The 21,181-nt window shown below is 39.0% G+C and overlaps 3 protein-coding genes across 5 annotated transcripts; 2 read left to right on the top strand and 1 right to left on the bottom strand.

Moving 5' to 3' along the window:
- Window positions 1-18: 18 nt before the first annotated feature.
- Window positions 19-1,753, top strand: LOC111594593. Of its 2 annotated transcripts, none has more exons than XM_023307956.2 (5): window positions 19-324; window positions 391-607; window positions 678-1,265; window positions 1,328-1,425; window positions 1,478-1,753. In XM_023307956.2, exons 1-4 carry the CDS (start codon window positions 106-108, stop codon window positions 1,366-1,368), a joined length of 1,065 nt encoding a protein of 354 aa, XP_023163724.1. In that variant the 5' UTR covers window positions 19-105; the 3' UTR covers window positions 1,369-1,425; window positions 1,478-1,753. The 2 variants fall into 2 exon arrangements, with proteins under 2 accessions (XP_023163724.1, XP_023163722.1); XM_023307954.2 differs by having other exon boundaries at window positions 20-324; window positions 666-1,265; window positions 1,478-1,752.
- Window positions 1,754-1,783: 30 nt separating this feature from the next.
- On the top strand, window positions 1,784-3,637 carry LOC111594592. Of its 2 annotated transcripts, XM_023307953.2 has the most exons (3): window positions 1,784-1,865; window positions 1,937-2,019; window positions 2,090-3,637. In XM_023307953.2, exons 2-3 carry the CDS (start codon window positions 1,988-1,990, stop codon window positions 3,210-3,212), a joined length of 1,155 nt encoding a protein of 384 aa, XP_023163721.1. In that variant the 5' UTR covers window positions 1,784-1,865; window positions 1,937-1,987; the 3' UTR covers window positions 3,213-3,637. The 2 variants fall into 2 exon arrangements, with proteins under 2 accessions (XP_023163721.1, XP_030080690.1); XM_030224830.1 differs by lacking the exon at window positions 1,784-1,865 and having other exon boundaries at window positions 1,884-2,019.
- Window positions 3,638-3,703: 66 nt separating this feature from the next.
- Window positions 3,704-5,543, bottom strand: LOC111594591. The gene is made up of 3 exons (XM_023307952.2): window positions 5,471-5,543; window positions 4,122-4,283; window positions 3,704-3,835 (listed from the first exon to the last, which is right to left on the bottom strand). Exons 2-3 carry the CDS (start codon window positions 4,248-4,250, stop codon window positions 3,752-3,754), a joined length of 213 nt encoding a protein of 70 aa, XP_023163720.2. The 5' UTR covers window positions 4,251-4,283; window positions 5,471-5,543; the 3' UTR covers window positions 3,704-3,751.
- Between the last annotated feature and the right edge of the window lie 15,638 nt (window positions 5,544-21,181).

Genomic DNA, 21,181 nt, shown 5'->3' with positions numbered 1-21,181 from the left:
GACAGGCTCTTTTTTTTAATTTGATATTCCGTAGACTTAACAAAAAAAATGTTTTCATGTAGTTGACACATAAAACAGTTCCCTTAGCTAATTCGTACATGCAGAATGGGTGATGCATACCAGGTGATGCGCGATACAGCTGACAAGCTCGTTAAATATTTACAATCCATAAACATTGCTGAAATACGCCAATCCATGGAATTCATTGGCGCACATCAGGTTGAGGTTGTCGTAGGCGTATTGGTCTTCCTGGCACTGCAGTTCACCAAATTCACCGCTGTACTATTGCTTGCCTGCCTTATAGCATTTACAATCTTCTATATGGTAAGCATACCTGTATCTGTGTGTATAGAAAAATGGTAATGTACTAAAGCATCCTGCAATCAACAGTGGGACACACTCTTTCCTGATCTGACAGATGACTACTATCAAAAACGATTCATCAATGGGCCCGATACTTATGGCGCTGGCTATGGTCCTCGCTATGCCAACGATCGGGCCGTTGGCACTAGCACGCCCTATCTAAATTTCCAGGCTGCCGCTCAAGACGCTCGCACGTCCGCCTTATTCCCACCATTCAACGCTACCGATGAAGATCAGTTGCACGGTGATCCAAAATCTAAATGAATATGCAAAAAACCCATAAATTATAATTTTGCTTTTAGGCGATCCCTCAGGCTATCAGGATGAGAAAATGGAGTTTCTTAGGGATCGTGGGGCAGCTGCACCTCCTAGCCGAGATCGTATGCGTCCGCAGAGAAGATCTTACCTATCGGGTCATATGACCCCTGTTGGCCACAGAGGCTCAGTCAGTGATCTACGATCCCATCGACGACCATACAATCAAATCGATGAATACCGATATTTGCGACGCAGTGAACGAGCAAACGATCCGCAAGTGTTTCGCAGGATGATTGCAAGCGAATATCGTGCTTATCGACCAGGCACAGCAACTGAAAATCTGAATCATCACCGACATCAGTATCCTAACGATGAGACGAAAATGAAGCGAATTGGCACACAGAGCACTGCCGACGATAAGCAGTCCAAAAACCGAAGAACCTCAGACAAGTCAACCTCACATAAGCGATATGTATCCAGCGAGATGCCGGAACGTTATAGATATGGTTCACGGGACAATATGATGCGCAGATTGCGTCATTTCTCGCAAGGACCCTTGCCACATTCCAGTGGAGCCCATGGTCGTTTCGATACCAGCGGTCTTCACGGCAATACCGAAGGTCGAGGCACGAAACGAAGAGCAGGTGAGATCGCAGTCAAAAAAATAATTTTCAAAAACTATCGATAGCAAATTTTGTCATTTTAGATTACCAGTATTCAAAAAGAGAAAGCCGTTTGGGGCAATAATATTATGGATAAGATAAATGGTAATAAATCTTCCCAAAAGGATCAAGAAAGTAAATTGTACGTATGTCGAGAAACTGATTTATATTATTAATTTATGCAATTTTCAAAGGACATGTGATTGCGGTAAGGCAGTCGTTGATAATCGTTGCGATTGCGAAGATGAAAAAGCAAATCCCGATATCAAATCAAATATCAGTTATCCATATGTTATCGAACCGGTATATGACAGCAGCGAGAGGATAGGGACTGAAAAAAGAGAAATTGAACAAAATGAACTACCTATAAGTAACAAAACAGGGAGCAATACAAAATAAGTTAATGCTACAGATAAATATTGATGTGATCAAATGCGCCTTAAAAAACAACAAACAACAGTATATTGTAATTTGAGTCATTATTTTCAAAATTAAATTCTAAGTGATTAAACGAAAAGTTGTTCTCTATGGTTAGGGGATGAATGAACAAATGAAGTAGAACAAATGAAGCTTACGTCACTAGTAGCGCCATCTTTATAGCATTATTTGGTATAGGTATGTTGGTATTTTTTAAGAAATTTTCTATTTTACAGACGCGACCACACTGCATGGATTTTGTTTATATATGTGGAAAACAGAAATAAATGTCTAATTTACAATTAACACAGGAAAGACTGTAAGTAAATAATAAAATTAGACGATTCATTACATATAGAGATATATATATTGGATCGATTTTATCGCAGCGATGCATTGCGCTCAGAGTACAGACCACGCAGGCCATGCGCATTGCTCAAGTATCCACGACCGAAAACAAAGCCCGAATATCAATCTTTATATCCGTGGATAATACTCGATGAAACGGATCCTCATTTTGTATTCTGCGCCCTTTGCGAATGTCGCTTGAGCGCCAAACGGTCAGATCTGGGCAAGCACGAGGGCAGCATAAAACACTCGGAAAATGCTCAACGCAAATCGTTCACATCGAAAACGCAGAAATCATCGAATGGCATCAAGTGGGAATACAATGATGAGAGCAACGACGAGAGCCTCTTGCCCATGCAGTTTGCCACAGGCAGTGTTCTGTGCAAGGCAGAGCCAGGCAACGAAGATGACGACGTGGCGGGTGAGGGCGAGGAGGAGGGAGAGGAAGAAGACGAGGACGAAGACGAGACAGCAGATAATGAAGTACCGCAGCCAGATGCAAATGGGGACGCTGATGCCGATGCTGATGGTGTATACGAGCCGACCAGCAAACGTCGCGCTTCGGAAACGGATTCCCAGCACTCCGGCCTGTTGGACTACTTGCCACTGCAGGTAACCATCAACGAAATGCCGCATGGACAGTTAATGCCAGCCGCCCAGCCGGCAACAACCACGCCCCAGCCGTGTCGCATCACAATTAAAAAGGTGACAGCACCGGCACTGGCGAAGATGACCAGCAGCACGAGCACGCCCATTAGCAATCATGAGATTACCTCGAAGGCAACCATAACGCCCATTGCTGGTGGGTGCTACAGTGCGTTGCGGCAGCCGCAGATGCAATCGTATGCCTCACGGCAGCTGCAGTCCTATCAACTGCAGCATCTCACCTCAATTGAGTCGCCGCCGCGTGATTCGCTGGATCTCTTCTTTGACAGCATTTGCGCCACTGTCAAAGGGCTGCCGCCCAAATTGGCCACCGAGGGCAAAATACGCGTCATGCAGCTAATTGGTGAACTCGAGCTGCGCGCGCTAAACGAACGCGATGCATTGCCCACAGGCTCAATGATCGATCCGGCAGCAACGGCAGTTGGAGCAGCGACACCCTCGTTGGATGCACCTGGTGGCAGTCAACAGAATGCAACAGTTGCCTCGACCACCAAGTGAGGCGCATTCAATGATAACAGTTCAAAGTTCATACTCCTCTCTATCATTAGCAAGAGATTCTGTAGCGAAAATTCTTTATGCTCGTTCACGAACTCAAAAGAGAGTCTATTAGTTGTGTTCAATGTCTGTACGTCTGTTCGTGTACAATATATATTCGTATATAATCTCCCCTCCTTGGCAATTTTAGAGCTAAGATCCATAAACTATATGGAAAATCGTAAAACTTTAATTCTATTTGAAATGCACACTTAACATTTTTTGGATCGTGAACGAGCATTAGCCAGTCGGCTGTATCCGACTGCAGCGTTCTTACATGTAAAAACGAGTTTTAGCATAAGACCTTACTCCATTCATGAGCATTCTATCTTATCTCTACGTTATCGCTTAGAGATTGATTATTAAAAAACATAATAGAAAAAAAGAAAAGACCATTTACAAATATATTAAATAATTATTATTTATCATAATAAAACAAGTCTGATAAAGTGAACAATTTATACTTAGATTACAGCAGTAATAATAACAAATGGGGAAGTTGCTTAGAATGGGGGCTTGCACTCCATCATGGCCTTTGCACAATAATGCGGGAATTGTAGGCCTTGCAGCAGTACCTCGGCTACACCCTGTATGAAGCATAGAAAAGGCGTGATTAGAGGTGGCCATAAAACAGGGGTTTGCTATGATTTTTGCGGGTTCTTTTTTGTTTTTTATCATAAGACTAGTTGGCTTAGTTCTTGTGAGTAATGAGTAATGGAACAAAAATCTACAAAGCGCGATAAGCGATTCGCACCCGGCAACTAAACTATATATATATATATATATATATATAAATATGGGCAGACTGTGATATAATTTATATAATGAATAGTTAAGTGATGTCATCGTCTGTCTATGTAGATATGTCCTTACCGACAAGCCCGGAATGCACACAACAAGTGTATAGACGACGATGTAGCAGCAGGAACAGATGCAGGCCAAAGCCAAGGCAATGATCCAGAAGACCAAAAGCCAGAAAACAAACCACACTGGATTGCCCATCTTGAAGCGTTTATAAAAGATTTATTTGTTTAGCTGAAAGATAAGAAATGCGAAATGATAGAACGAGAGAAGCTTGAAGGAATAAGATAAGAGAAGTAGAAGTTTCAAAATATATGTTAGCAAATTGTTCAGAGTGGCTCTATACTATATCTATACTATAAAGCTTATCTTTCATTTTTGTTATAATATAATATATATAATAAAATATAATATATATATATAATATAATATATATATATATATATATATATAATATATGAATCATTAAAATTGATCTATAAAAATGATGATACACATATTTTATATATAATATATAATATATAATATATAATATATATATATTAAAAAATATGTGTATCATCATTTTTATAGATCAATTTCAATGATTCAATCTTTCATCAAAAGTTAGATAAGGAATTTTACAGGTAAGTCCCTTTTATATATATATCTATATTAATATCTATATATCTCTCTATATATATCTATATATATATATATATATATCTATCTATCTATCTATCTATCTATATATATACATATATATCTAGCTTATATGCATTTCAACTGTTATTTAATTACAAATTTCACTTTTCACCACAGAATTTGGCTTTGAAAACTGCGTGACAAACATTCGAATAACAGATTTGGTGTTGTTGACGTAAATAGATATGACGATATATCTGCCTATATAGCTAAGTAAGTAAACCGAGGTAAGGCTGCTAGTGTAATATGCACAATTTACTGTGTGACGCATACTTAACGTAATTCATCTAACATAAAGTACAAGTAAGTTCCACACAGTCTTATTAGACCCAAGACCAATTTACTTGAAAATATTCCAGAAAAATTTCCTAATACTTAAATGTTCAGCCTATTTAATGAACTGGTAATTGAAATTCTTGTAGTCTTAGAACAACTACAAGGTAAAGATTCGGGTCTGACGATTCTCTTTCAGCTTTGTTTTGTTTTGGTTTTCTTTTCTGCTTATATTTACGATCTTGCGTTGAATATTATGCAAATTAGCTAAGGCGTGAACGAATTCCTAATAAACAATTTTGTTGTATTTAAATTCAACTCTTAACTGTATTTCAATGAACGAAAAATTAGAATGCGTGTAGCGCTTATAAATACATTTAATTTCCTTTTTTTTTTGTTTTCTTCTTTTGATGCGCGCCTACGCCAAGTAATGCAAAGGAGGTAAATAAAAACAACAGACCCACCTTATGGAGCGCGAGAGAGACGGAGAGCGAGTGTGCGGCCGGTGCGACGTGCGAGTGATGCGAGATGCAAGCGACAACTAATAACAAAACTGGCGCAACAAGTTATAAGAAAGTGGTTGACAGGGTTGCCAGGCTTTGCAGATGTAGAAGCTTCGCGTTGCCTAAGAGTATGCAGAGCTTTATTTATGCATAGAACTCACTAAAAGCTTCTGACTAAAGACTTAGAGTAAATACCGCGTATCTTGAGTTAGAGACAACTCGATGGGAAGAAGAAGAACTTTGACCATAATTCCATAATTTATCGAACAAAAATGTAATCATATGTATATTTTGCGTAAATATGCTTAATTTAATTTAATGCCCATTGTTAGATAACAAAGAGATATAGCTTGTTATCTAAACATAATAAAATACCATTTTACAGGGTATACACACTTCGCAATCGCGATCAGTCGTTCGACCTGTAAAGACGTGAATTCGAACAGCCTTCGCTTAAGCTCTACTGCTGCAGAGTTCTAAAAATAGAACTTTGCGGTGCATTCTTCAACGCAACAGCAACAAAAACCGCACACGCAGCGTTTTCTTATCGCTTGCTTCCGCGTAACTCAATTGCTTTAATTGCAATTTACGAAATTTCGTCGCTTGGCGCGAGTGCGCCTGCACTCAAAAGCACAATCCGCGATGACATCTAATGTCAATAACCTCGCTACAGCTGTAAAGGTAAATGCAGAAATGCAAGCCCAGCTTAACGTTGTGATGGCAAATAGGCAAGCCTCCATCATGCCAATAAACTCAAAAATAGATATCGCCTCCGTGCAAGGCATCACTAACAACAAAAACACGAAACGTAAACAGCCAAATTCACCAAAAACCATCAAGAAAAGGCTCATCTTCGACGAACCAAGCACCAGCAATGCAGCATTAATATCAGAAAATCGATTTTCACTGCTCGTAGAAGAAGATGAAGACTACAGCGAATCACCTGTAGCTCCAGAAGCCCCAGTATTGACCGACCAGCAAACTACACCGAAACCTCGTCCGCCCCCCATATGGTGTCCAAACATCAAGTCTGTGGCCCTACTTCAACAGATAATAGATAAAGTAATTGATGCTAAATCATACGTAATTAAGCCAAAGAAGAATAACATAGGTGTATTAACCCAATGCAGTGAGGACTATCGCAGAGTTATAGACCACTTTACTAAGCTGGAATTGGAGTTCCACTGCTACCAGCTTAAGGAGGACAAACCATATAGAGTCGTGTTCAAAGGGCTTCACTCCAGCACTGATACAACACTAATTAAAAAGGAATTGGAAACCAAAGGCCACACAATTACAAATGTGCACAACCCACTGAGCCGTATGGACAAAACACCGCTAAATATATTTTTTGTTGACGTGGCTCAGGCCCCCAACAACAAAGAAATTTTGGACATTCGAGTTGTCTGCAGGCAACGCTGCACAGTGGAACTGCCAAGAAGATACAACGACCTGACACAATGCCATCGCTGTCAAGAATTTGGACACACACAACGCTACTGCCACAAAGCTCCCAGATGTGTGCGTTGCGCCGGGAAACACGCATCCAAAGACTGCACCCGCGAAAAGGACCAGGCACCAACTTGTGTGCACTGTGAGTTACAGCACCCAGCCAACTATAAGGGCTGCCAAGTATACAAGCGGTTGCGCAAATTGCAATCCCCAGCACAAAAAAGGAGTCCCACACAAACACCGTCTACGGGTCCGAGTACTGCTTCCGAAATTACAAGGCCCCGGAGCATTACCCAAGCCACGAGCTTTGCAACGCCTATTAGTGGTGTTTCTTACGCACAGGCCGCTAGAGGTGGACCGTCAAATAAGAATACCACAAGTGACACTTTGTTCACTGAAATGCTTCAGCAACAACAACGTCAGTTTGACGCAATTAATGCCGAGCTCAAAGCGATGCGAGAAGTACAATCCCAACAAGCAACCATGCTAAACAGTTTAATGGCCATCATAACCAAGCTTGCCTACAAATAATGGCTTTACGTGTGGGTATCTGGAACGCCAATGGCCTGAGAAACAAGACTCAGGAACTGGCTGCGTTTCTCTCACAAGAAAACATAGATATAATGTTAATAACAGAAACTCATGAGTGCCCCACTACACAAATTTTCGGATACGAACACTATCAGGCTCATGGTGAAGGAGCAAACTGCTTTGGTGGATCCTCAATCCTCATACGAGCAACAATACCGCATACACCTTTACTGCCAATTTGCAACGCAACAATGCAGGTCTCAGCCATCACCCTGCCTACGTCTATTGGAGCGATCGAAGTTGCGTCAATTTATCTTCCGCCAAACACTGGTCTGTGTGATCATCACATGGAACAGGTTCTAGGCCAAAGGTTGAATAAGACCCTCATCGGCGGCGACTGGAATGGATGGCACCCATTTTGGGGAAGCAATAGTGCGAATCGTCGCGGAGAAGTCATATTTGAGGCGATTCAAAACTTACAATTCAGCATATTGGCGACTGGAGCCCCCACCCGTTACCCAATTAATGGACACAGGCCCTCGGCAATCGACTTCGCTGTCTACAAAGGCATCTGTGACCGGCAATTGACCATTGAAGAATCCTTGGACCTATCCTCTGACCACCTGCCACTAATAGTCACAATCCACGCGCAGCCACAGCCCTTGCCCATTAGGAAACAACTACTGCCAGCAGGATCAGATTTAGGAGTCTTTAGGCGCGAGCTCCATTACTCTTTGCACATAGAAATGGAACTTAACACTCCTGAAGACGTGGACTACGCAGCAAACAAACTGCAGGAAGAAATAGTCAAAGCTGCGCACCAAGCCGCCCCACCATCTTGCCAAACAAGACAACAGTCTCCGTACAACATCCCCCTCACCTTGGAGGCCCAACACCTACTAATACACAAAAGATGGGCCAGGAGACGCTGGTTAAGATTACGCACGCCTGATGCCAAATCCATGTACAACGAAGCCACGAGGCATCTTAAAGCTGCTCTCGCCCTGCTTCAAAAGAGGTGTATCAGCGATGCGCTGGTACGAGCTGAATCGCCCACTGACGCAGAGTTTCAATTATGGAAATTTACAAGAAAGCTCAAACGGCAGCCAATACGACGTCATCCCATTCGGAGCATTTCTGGTTCCTGGCACATTGGAGACGAAGCTCAAGCTGAGGCTTTTGCAAACCACCTTCAAGACCAATTCACGCCGGTGATTACCGCAGAGGCCTCAGAAATCGAAGCAACAGAAGACATCGTTCTCTCGCCCCTCCCAGCTGAAGACCAGATAACTGGATGTACAAAAGAAGAGGTTCTTGAACACATCAGAAGAGTGAAGGCAAAAAAATCCCCTGGATATGATCTAATAAACGGCAGAGTCCTTAGAGCACTGCCTGACTCCACCATAGACTACATAACTATGGTGTACAACGCCATGCTCCGCATCCGGCACTTTCCAGCCTGCTGGAAGCGCGCCGTGATTGTGATGATTCCTAAGCCTGGCAAACCCGTGGGAGAAATTGAGTCGTACAGACCAATTAGCCTGTTGCCAGTACTCTCCAAAATATTCGAAAGAATATTTCTGGAACGAGTACTGACACATCTGGGACGCCAGGAGGCCATTCCAAACCATCAGTTTGGCTTCAGGAGACAGCATGGAACACCGGAACAGGTTCACAGAGTTGTGCACCATATCCTTGGAGCCTTTGAAGAAAAGATGTACTGCTCTGCCGTCTTTTTAGACATCAAACAGGCGTTTGATCGAGTTTGGCACCTGGGACTGCTGCAGAAAGTGAGGACCACCCTTCCAGCCCCATTTTTCGCGTTGCTATCCTCATACCTTATTGGAAGAACCTTCCAAGTGTCAAGGGGGCAAACAGTATCCTTGACTAGACCAATTATGGCTGGAGTACCACAGGGTAGTGTTCTAGGCCCAACACTTTATACTTTATTCACAGGAGATATGCCAACTCCCGAGCCAAATATAGGAAGTACAGATGCAGTACTCATAGCGACCTATGCAGATGACACCGCCATCTTATCACGTCACGTATCTGCGCAAGAAGCTTCAGACTCACTACAAAAATATCTGGACTCTTTCGGACGCTGGGCAAAACGGTGGTGTATCACCATTAATGCACAAAAGTCTGTACATACTACCTTCGCCACTAGAAGAGGAGATTGCCCAAGCGTTGCATTGGGGCCCACTATTCCCAAAGCCTCAAAAGTAAAGTACCTTGGTATCACTCTTGACAGAAGGCTGACTTTTAAAGCGCACATAAGTCAAGTAACCTCAAAATGCAAAAGCAAGCTAAAAACCCTCGACTGGATGCTGAGAGCTTCAAGCAAGTTGTCTTACAGCAGCAAGGCCGCCATCTACAAGGCAATAGTTGTCCCAACCTTCGTATATGGTATCTCTCTATGGGGCTCCTCGGCGAAGACTACAAGGAACAAAATTCAGACCCTGCAGAATAAAGCACTACGCAGATGGACTGGAGCCAGCTGGTTTGTAAGAAACTCAGTCTTACATAGGGATTTAGCAATTCCCACAGTTGCTGAACTCATTGGGCGACACAGTTCAAGATACGCGGACAGACTTGCAGCGCATCCTAACCATCTCGCAAGCAACCTGGCTATAAACAACAATAGGCGAAGACTGAAGAGATTGCATCCTCTAGACAATATTAGAACTAATTAAGATAGTAGCTACAAGTGCAGAATAATTGGCATATCTGCCCTCCCATTAGTTAAGGTTTAGAGCTAAATGCGCTATAGAGTCTAAGACAATAAGCTGCAACAAAATAAAGAAATAAAAACGAAAAAAAAAAAAAAAAAAAAAAAAAAAAAAAAAAAAAAAAATACACACTTCGCGGAGCATTTTGGTTTTCTATGCGAACTTGTCACACAGCTTACAAAATGTTTTCAGCTTTGTGCACAGGCAAAAGCACACAACCAGCTGCAAGCTGCAAGACTGTTATACGTTATATTAATAGAAGAAGGCTAAGCTTTTGCACACAGCTGAAGCCGAAAGCTTTGCATCTAATGTTTTCATAACAGTTGTTTTCCGTCTCTTTTTTGTCGTCAGAGTCCCCAGAGCATTTTTTGAAACTGTTGTAGTTCTTGTTGTTGTTGTGGTCGTATCCCGCGGATGTCGACGCCGATTTGCAGCTGTTGTTTTGGACCGTTACTGGCGCCGCAGTCGCAGTCGCCGACAACTGCGATTTAAGCGTTCGTCATTCTGTCGTGAGTCGTCGTCCACGTCTCTTGTTGTGTGTGCGGCATTTGTGTAAGAGAAATATTTTGTTGATTCGATACTCGAAGGAACAGGCCAGTAAAACTACAAGCAGATATCAAAGAGCTGCAATAACTGTTATTTAATCAATGTGTTTTATCAGCTACTCAATTGGTGTCATTTAAATCAACAGCTGATTACCGAAATTCCAAATTATGTAGCATAAATTAGCGGCATAAAACAGCTGAAAACGTTTGCATTTGTGTTTGTGTTTGTAAAAGAAAAGGTTACAAATGCTGTGAGAGTGCTTGCATATGTGTGTGTTTGTGTGTGTTTGAGTGTCGTTACTTGTGTGTGCGTGTGTTTCTACTAAAACCGGACAACGTGCGATCGATTTTTGGGGGCCTTACAGTGGTAACAACACACTCGAAATGTGCACAAACTCGAAATATAGTTAATGATGCCAGCACTGAGGTATCACTGAATGTATCAGCATATATATACTAGTACTTAAGGATGCGTATGTGTGTGCATATTAGCCATAAAGCTTTGACAACATTTACTCAGGCAACAACAAAAAATAATGCGATTGCATGGTTCCTTTTCACTCGTCCCCCAACTTGAGCCAAACGTAAAATGCTCGACAAATAAATAAACAAACGGCCACTAGAGATAATGAAATTTTGTTAGGCACAAAGACACACGTGAAAGAGAGCGCGAGCAACGAAGATAGCAATAACAACAGCAACAGCAACAACCACAACAACAGCAGCAAAAGCCGCAAAATTTAAGGGGCAAAGAGCGAGCGGCGGCAACGACTGCCAAAAGTTGCCAACAAAAACAAACAACAAACACAAAGAGAGCATGCGAAAAAAAGCTTCTTGGCCATAATACAGAAAGGCGTAGCGATGGAGACGGAAACAGCGCACCGACTTGTCGTATAACAGTTGTGAGCAGAGCATGCAGACCAAGACCTAGTGTCAGAGGAACGGGACCGTTGCTCCTAATAAGCGTGAACGATGATTATGCCCAGTCAGTCAGAGGCACTATTTACAGTGGGGTAATGATTGAAAAATGATCAAATTGTCAAGCAAAATTTAAGAAATTTTTTAAAAACCCAAATACTTCTTACATAAATTCAATCAACTTTCATTTCTTTGAAAATATATAGGAAACTTAATTGCAAGTATATTATATATTTATATATTTTATATTATATATATATATATTTTTTTTATATTATTTAGGTATTTAGGTATTTATTTTAAAAATTCAACATCTAAATTGAAGTAGTTTAATAAAAACTTTTCTTTAACAGACTTTAAAGTCTTAATATTTTTACAAAAAAAATTATTAAAATTGACTTGCCTGAAGAAACATAGATTTAGTCACACTATGCAGGGCTCGCTGCCCGAGTTGCACGAGCCGTGTGAGAGCGAAAGCGAACGAGAACCGACGGAGAGAAAACCCGAGCGCAGGTCGCATAGTCCGTATGTTTTGTAGCACAGTTTAAAGTACGCATTGCGATGGTTTTTCACTTCAGTTTAGCTAGAGACATCGTCGTGTAGTGAACAGAAGCTCTGCGAGCAACTGCAAACCCAGCGGCGAATCGACGACAGATTTCAGTGCGCAAAAAAGAAAAAAAAAATATAATAAGAAAAAGAAATAAAACAATCGCAAGTAAATTGCAGTGTATATCAAAACACACGCACACACACAGACAAACACACGAAGACATCAAGTTTGTGTTTTGTGTGGAATTAAAAGTTTCGGTGTCACCAAATAAAAGTGTATTCATTAAAAAAAATAAATTTTTACAGCAAATAAACGCATAATAAAAATAATCAAAATTAATCAAATAAAAAAATACTTGAATAGTGACATGTAGTTCGGCAGTGAGTGAGAGAGAGACATACAGAGAAAGAGTGAGAGAGAAACCCTTGAGATCTAAGTTAGTACGCAACGCACAAAAGCTCAAGGTAAGTAAATCCTTTCTATGGGACGGATGTTATCGACTTAAAGCTGCTCTGTTGCCGCTGCCTAACAAGTGGGGGAATCGCTGGAGATACCATAAGAGAGAGAAAGTGAGAGAGGGAGGGAGAAAGAGAGAGAGAGAGAGAGCGCGGCTTATTGTGATGCCGATTTTTTGCATTTAACGATTTTTGATGAGTTCCTTGATCCGTAAAGACTTTAGCAATTTGCAGCAAACACACGCAGACACATTCACACACACATACACAGAGGGACACGGGAGTCAGGCGAAAGTGCCCTACAAATTCATAATTCGCCTGTTTATATACACATTGATGTATATGTAAGGCGCACACACACATACACATACATTGGAGTCTGCAAGTATTGGTGGTTTATCGAGTGGCTGCCGCGATGGCTGCCTCAATGTCTGCCCGCTTGTGCTACCTGTCGAGAAATACAGGAAAAACGAGAAAAACCATCCACAGTAGCGAAAGTGAAATTTCATATAGACACAGTTATATACATACATATATACCTGCATCTGTGTATGTGTGTGTGTTTTTTTTTTGGCACGTAGGCTCCATAACTTCCGCTCGGGCGACTCTCGCGCACACACCTGTACTCAGACACACAAACACATTGACACACTCACACTCACACACTTTGACAGCGCGCAACATTTGAAATTCTGATGAAAAGACATTTTTTTATTTAGGCTAAAGTACACATTAGGCAGCTGCTGCTCTGCTTCTTCTTCTTCTCCTTCTCCTTTTGCTGCTTACCTTTTTATCAGCGGGAAATCATTTTATTTTATTTTGTTTTTTTACTAAATTTGTTTACATTTTTTGTAGTTTATATACTCTTGTGCAGGGTATATGATATTTGGTGTCGCATTTTGCCACAATTTAAGTATAGCGCGAGAAACATATATAAAGAAAGAAAGAGAGAGAGAGAGAGAGTCAGAGACAGGGAGAACGATAAAGGCAGAGACGGCGAAGGAGAGGCTAAGAAAGATATACAAAGAGACAGACAGACAAAAAGATAGAGATACAGAGAAAAGCGTAGCGAACTCAAGAGTGAAGGAGATTGAGACACTGAGAAAGAATCAGACAGCAAGAGCGACGTGGAGAGAACTAGAGTGAGGTAGAGAGACAATAAGTGATCCAATTACTCCTCGTTTAATGCAGCTACATATCAAATAATCATCTTTCATCATCTTTATCTCCTCTTATATTTTAAAAAAGATAACATTCTTTCAAAGACGATATATTTTTGGAAATATCTATATATCTAGAATATATCCGAAAAAGATTCCTTTTTCCATATTATTGCAACTTTCTGATCTCAAAATAAATGTTGTTTTATAAATTTTATAAGTTTTAGAGACTTGAGTACGAAAAGAGCCCCCAATCAAGTAGTGTATATAATCGGTCGTATATGCCCGCTCTTCAGTTTTATTTTGTCAGTGGGGCAAAACATGAAATGTCACACACAAATTTTGCTTAATTCAACTGTCGATTTATCACACTTAAAGCAACAAAAAGCGTAACTATAACTAAGTATAACTAGCCGTAGCATATCACATCATACTATAAAATGTCATATCATCATGATCAGCACAATGATGATGATGATGGCGATGATGATAATCGCTGCTTAGTTACCCACTTCATGCGATTGCGTGTGGAATTTGGAATTTGTTTCCACTCAGCTTCTATTCCGCACAATTCTATTCTATTGTATTCTGGGCTGCGGTTCTCCAACTGCAATCAGGGGTTTATTTATATGGTTTGGCATGTCCGTAGAATGTCCACAGATGCACACATCTGGCCAAACGCAATGGTCGTCGATGTGGTCATTCGTTTTGTGCGGAGACTGCATTTTAGATTGAGATTTATATGGATTTTTATGTGCATGCAGCAACAAAAGTCAACATTTTAAGTACGGTGCAATGTTCGACTAGAAGATACCCTTTCTATTATTTAAAATAGTGTATATTTGGGGAGGTATGGCAAAAAAACTTGATCTGTGTCTGATATTAAAGGTCATAGTTCTAACATCTACGTAAGGACAGGTGAAATGACGGATGGGTGGACAGACAGGCAGATAGACAGTTATGTCCGTCGGACTGACATAGCTGCTACTCCTCAATCAAAATATCTTTATAGTTTCGTTTGCATTAAACAAATTTAAGTAAAAGCCAATATGACCCCGCTTTCAAGGCGCAGAGAATATTTAAATATATATAAAAAACAATAATAAAATAATAATAAAAACATTGGATTTTCTTAAATAAATAAATTTCTGCTTGCTTTGTTTGCTGCGCTTTTTTTATTTTTGTGGCGTGGAATCTCAACGAGCATTTCAAAATAATTTGATTTGTTTATAGACGCACTCAACATTTCAAGCAAAGCAACAGCAATTTCATAAGCTTTGATTTATGTGGCACAAATACAAATTTTCAGAAAGCAAAATGAATTTATTTTGATTTCAAAATATGATGGATATGTTTGTCTATAAAAACATTTTTCGGTTCAATAGAATTTTTAATAAAATATGCCAATTAAATGTAAATTTGAATATAAAAAAAAAAGAAAAAATATATTGCGGCCATCGAAAAATTATTCGATAGAGAAATTTGCGAAAACTTGATATTCATTTTTAAAATTATTTACAGCTTTTTACAAATAATTTAAATCAAATATTGTTGCATATATTCAAATACCTTTCAAAATTGATATTCATTTTTAAAATTATTTACAGCTTTTTATAAATAATTTAAATCAAATATTGTTGCATATATTCAAATAGCTTTCAAAATTCAGAATTCAGAATTATTATAATCTTAGATTCTTAAGAAGAATTTCAAGTTTGGAAAACTGTAAAATGTCTTTAAAAAAAAATAAACATGTTATATATATAAATAAATGCATATTTATTTATATATCTTAAACAACGACAAAGAACATTTACTTTTGTTTCAGTTGCATCCAAATCGTTTACCAAAACAAAGTTCTATTAAAATTTCATGCATCGAAATATGGTAAATACCTTTGGGGCAGACGCTAAAATGCGCTATTGTAGTTTACAGTTTAATTTAATTTAAAGTAAATCAAGAACGTTTCGAGTCGAGTTTCCTCGAATACGACGAGTTAAGTGACAATTCAGGCTGGAATTGGAATTGGAATTGCAGTCGACTTCCGCTTGGCAGCGGCTCATCATGTCAGTCAGAGAAGTTCGTGACCACAGAAATTTCCCCGGGCGCACAATGCAGTTGCGTTCATTTGTTGCAACATGCCACAGTCCGACTCTGCCCCAAGCACAGTGCATGGAAATGCGTGCGGACACAGACAAATCATTTGTGCACAAATTAAGCGGAGATTTGCACCGGACTCTCTCTGAGTGTGTGTGCGTGTGTCCGCCATTCAGCTAGATACAGACACTTTATATGGTATATATAACAAGCGCCTCATCTCGCCCCAAATGCATTCAACTCAACTATCCGAATTGCATGTCGCTTCACATATTTAATTGAATCAATTGTCAAAATATTAACTAACAATGGAGAGCTGAAGCGTGGGAGTATTTCTGCCTCAGAAGATCATTCTCTTTCTCCCTCTCTTTCATAAGCGAGCAGCGATAAAGTTGAGGTATTTTGCTCAATGCCAATGCAAAAGTAAAGCGCACAAAGGCACAAGGCGCAAGGCTTATGGCCTGAAACACTTGAGAATTGTTCTGCACTTTTATGTTTGTTTGCCAGAGCTTTTCCATTTCCTACTCGCTTTTCACATAATTTTCTTTGTTGTTGTTGGCAAAAATTATTTGCGCTTGCTTCACTTCACGAGATTTTGTTCGGCTCGAATTTATTTCATATATATATATATATATATATATATATATATATATATATATATATATTTCTATATATTATAAGCATATATAAGAAGAAGCAGAAAAGTTTCTTTGCCACGCTTTTCCTTTGGGGCTTGCGATTTGAGCTGCGGAGCTGGTGGATTTGTCCATTTGGCTGGCGTGTTCTGAAATCGAGCAACACATAAAATTCATATTTGCCATAAAAATATGCAAATAAAATGTCATTAAACAATGCGAAGGACAAACGAGCAGGCGAACCAAACAAAAAGAAAAACAACAACAAAACACAATAAAGAAATAAAAAAATTTTTATATAAAATTTAAGTTCATGCTGCTTGAGCTAAGGCCATGGAGCATGTAGCGTATGTGTAGGGTATCTAAAGTCGTATACGGCTCATTGCTGATATTTGAGTCGTTCAGCAAGGACATCATAAATAAGAGAAAACGAAGCAAATGCCGAAGCTTAACGGTACTTCTATAGGTATATCTAGATCTTAATTTATAACTCTCTTATAGAAAGTAGAGTGTAATGAAAAGTATCATTAAAGTTGGAAAATCTTTTGATATTTCGCACTCTTGTCATAACAGTTTTTCCTGTTTCCAGTTTCCTGTAAAGTTGAAAATATCTTAAAAATTTTATGTAATATATTTTATACTAAGATATGAATTAATGAAGAGTAATGTCTCGATGTAAGCTATAAGATAAATATACATATATATATATTTCATATATAGCATATGATATAGCTAAAATATCTATATATATATATGATAGTTCGATGCAGTTGATTTCACTATATCTACTCTAGATAGATGAGATATATCTAGATACATTACGTACATTTCATGACTAACTTTTAAAACCTTCTGCTGTTGTATAAAACAAGAAGAAGAAGAGGCAAATGGCAGATCCTTCGACAGTTGGCGTAGCATTAAAACGCAATTTTATTGCATGTCCTTGGGGGGCATTGGAATGGCGTGTGCCCATCATTGTCTTAAGGACGACGACAGCTTAACAAAAACAGCAATAGAGAAACAAACAACAGATACAGAGAGAGAGAAAGCTATATATAGAGAGAGAGAGAGAGATGGGGAGAGAGCGGCAACTATCGCATTGCTATTGCTTAATATTAGTTTTATGTTTTTGCCTTCTCTTTTCTTTTATGTGTCTCTGCGCTGACTACTTTTATTATTTCTCAGCTCTGTTTGCCCTGCGGCCATTGCCTGGCGATAATAATACGATTTGTTGTCTACTGCAGGCTCATTAGATTTTATGGTTTTCCCTATTGAAACTCGGTTAGATTTGCCCAATACTTTAAGACTGCTGCGAGTTCGAGTTCTACTTGTCTTCGAATTCATTTTCATTTTAATAAAATAATCAATTTTAGAGCATGTATTCAGATGATATAGTATATATAGCAGAGAAGCTGTGCGAGACAAGAGGCTTAGTCGACATATGAAAAGAGAAGAAACATTTAAGTGTGATTCAATAACAGAAAGTTAAATGGAGTATGCATTAGAATCACGCCCATTCTCCGACATATATATATATATATATTGATAAACTTTACGAAGTTTAAAATTGCTTAAAATATTGTTGAATGTGGCTCGCTTGCTGAACATTCCATTGACTCAAGTGCATCGGTGCATCAGGCCGACTCGAGGCCTAATGAACAATGAATAAAAATCTATCGACAATCGAAATATTTTTGAAGGAAATAATTTTAAAGTTTTAGTATTGTACTCAATGCTCTTTCTACTCTAATTGCAATTTTTGTATTGCACTCAATATGATTTGAGAGTTGCGTTTCAGTGTAGACTTTGATTTCTAGTATTCGATTGGAGACAACATATATAAGATGTACGCCCAGATTATTTGACCTGATCAACTTTTAAACATACTGTGAAAACTACTTTGAAGTTATTTCAAAAAGGAATTTTATTTTAGAAATATTTCCTTTTAAAAGTTGTTTATCAAGTATGTTAAAAGGCTGACATTAGGCAAACTTTGATTGTGGATGGAAATTTATGTATACATATTTGGATACATCTCTCTCTGCTTGCATAGTTTCTCGATTCATGATTGGCTCTGATTCATTGTTGGCCTTGCTAAAATGTATGCAATTGGCACAAAATTGGGGCAGAAGGGGCAGACCACATGAGTCGATTTAGCTCTGTTTGTCCGTCGCTCCATATACATATATGAACTATCTCAGGCGCATATCAAGAAAACGCAGATCGCAGCAGCATCTTCTAGTCTACAAGAACTCTCGCAGTTGTTCTTTCTGGCTAGTATCCTGTAATGCTCTTGCTATGAGGAAGAGAGAGAGAGAGAGATATAAAAATTGCTACAGTCCGGGATGTTGTTGAGTGAGAGCGAGATGCGTATTTAGGGCACTCGGACAGAACAGATGGAAATTGTCATCCATTGCAGCACACCGACAATTCGTTATTCGTAAAATTACAAATTTATTATAGTCCCACTTAAGTATATATCTATGTATCTATATATATATATATATATATATATTTCAGCTTAACTTAAAAATTAAAGGGATTTATGAGCTTACTTTAAATCAGCCTTAAAATTGAAATCTTAAACCAGAAAAAGTGGAGTTAAACTAATTAAACATGAATATAATTAGATAATAAAACAATTTCACAACTCTTATGAGCACTTTGGTTCAGTTTAAGAGTTAAAGAACATAACTTATTCACAGTCAGTCATATATCTATGCAAATATTCAACGCTGTCGTATGCCATTTCCGAGCGCTTTTTACATACAGATAATCACTTACACACACGTGTGTATGTGTGTGTGCGCTCTGCTGTGCTGGGATTAAAACGCTGCTTGGGTATAAAAAAACGTAGCCAAGGGTAAAATAAAAGTAAAAAAAGGCATAAAGGAGTAAGCTGAGCTGCTTTTGCTGCTATGGGAATACGCGGCGTATGCGCGACTTTGCTTTCAGGCCAACTTTAAGCTGGGCGCACAGATTAAAGAGCAGTTGCCACGGAGCGAGATGTGTTATGAGTGAATAACGAAATTATATTTGCTGGGCAATTATTTATTTATTTGCATATAAATTAATTAAGTTTTTTAATTAAGCAATTCGCAATTCGTTGATTTGCAATTACACGGATTTGGGACTAATTGACAGGCGCAGAATAAATGTAAATAATAGCGGACCTAATTGTAATTATTGTTGCAAATCACACACTGTATTTGTGTATCTGTGTGCACTATAATTGCAGCAGATGCCAATTAAATTTCCATTTAAATGCCCGCACTTGTGGCCATAATCTGTCTCGCACTGAAATTCCATGAGGCAGCTGACAGAGTCTCTAACTCTCTCTCTCTGTATCGCTCCGGTTCGCCCTTAACGCATTGATTGCTGTAATAGGAAGCCCAATTAAAAGTGTTTACGCTATAATGAACATAATTAAATCATTATTATCATCAGCATCAGCATCGGCATCAGCATTGACATCGACATCGGCAGCAGCCACATCATGATGATAGTTCTTTGTTGTTGCTGCGAGCTAGTGATGCGTAATATCGACAGTGCATTAATATGCATCAAGTCATTGTGGGGCACGTGGCGTATGCTTGATGTGCTGTTACTGATAATTCCATTTTAATTAGTGCCGCCACCCAATGTATGCGCTTTATGGACTGGAAAGGACGCACAGCTTCCATGCATCCATTCAATTTAGCAACAGTCGCCTTTTGTTCTGTGCTCTGTTCTGTGACGTCACAGCTTGGGTCACGCTTTGACATTGTACGGCTGCCCTTTGGTCAGCAGCACGAGCAGCAGGCAGGCAGCAGGCAGCAGCAGCAGCAGCTGTAAAAGCAGCAGTCAAAGCGCCCGCTGGCAATTTGCTTTCATTTCTTGCGTCATTTCATATGAAAGCCGCGTTCACATTTGACATTTTATAGAATCGGAGCTGGGGACAACGAAAAAAAACACACTGAGAAAGCAAAGGAATAAGGAAAAGCACTTAATAAACAACTAGCTGGGCGGGGTCAGCAAATAAAATAATAAGACAAATAAGAAATCACTATACGCATTGGTTAGCCGGGGCGTATACTTAACGTTATTTAATTGTTACTCAAGCAACTTTGTCAGCGAATAGTTTTTAATTGGCTAGGAGTAGGCTTAAGATATTTACTATATGTATTATATTTTATATAAATATTTATATATATATAAAGCTATATAAAGCTTATAAGTATTTTAGCACTGATTCGTTGCTTTAAACTGAGTTCTTCAATTTATTTGATTCCTACCAAAACATTTATATGGCAAATATTTATAGAAATATATTTTAATGAGGATAGAAGATACAAAATTTAACATCTATATTATCTAGATTATATATTCATTATTTATCATATATACCTATACGCTGCGCATCATCGGGGTAGCGCAGCCTTTAGCTTCCATCTTAATGTTGAATATTTTTTTATATCATTATAGCTATTGTTCTACAATTTAATTTCTATTCAACTCCGTTTAATTCCTCTTAAAAGAAAATAAAATTGGTGTCTGCATCGTTTTAACAAATATTTTTAAAATAATTAAAAAAAAAAAAAATTGTCTAAAATTCGGC

Source organism: Drosophila hydei, unplaced genomic scaffold, assembly GCF_003285905.1.
Source record: "Drosophila hydei strain 15085-1641.00,03,60 unplaced genomic scaffold, DhydRS2 tig00008119-arrow-pilon, whole genome shotgun sequence".
Taxonomy (NCBI): domain Eukaryota; kingdom Metazoa; phylum Arthropoda; class Insecta; order Diptera; family Drosophilidae; genus Drosophila; species Drosophila hydei.
The sequence above is the reverse complement of the archived record's forward strand: the minus strand, read 5'-3'. Positions and strand labels throughout refer to the sequence as shown.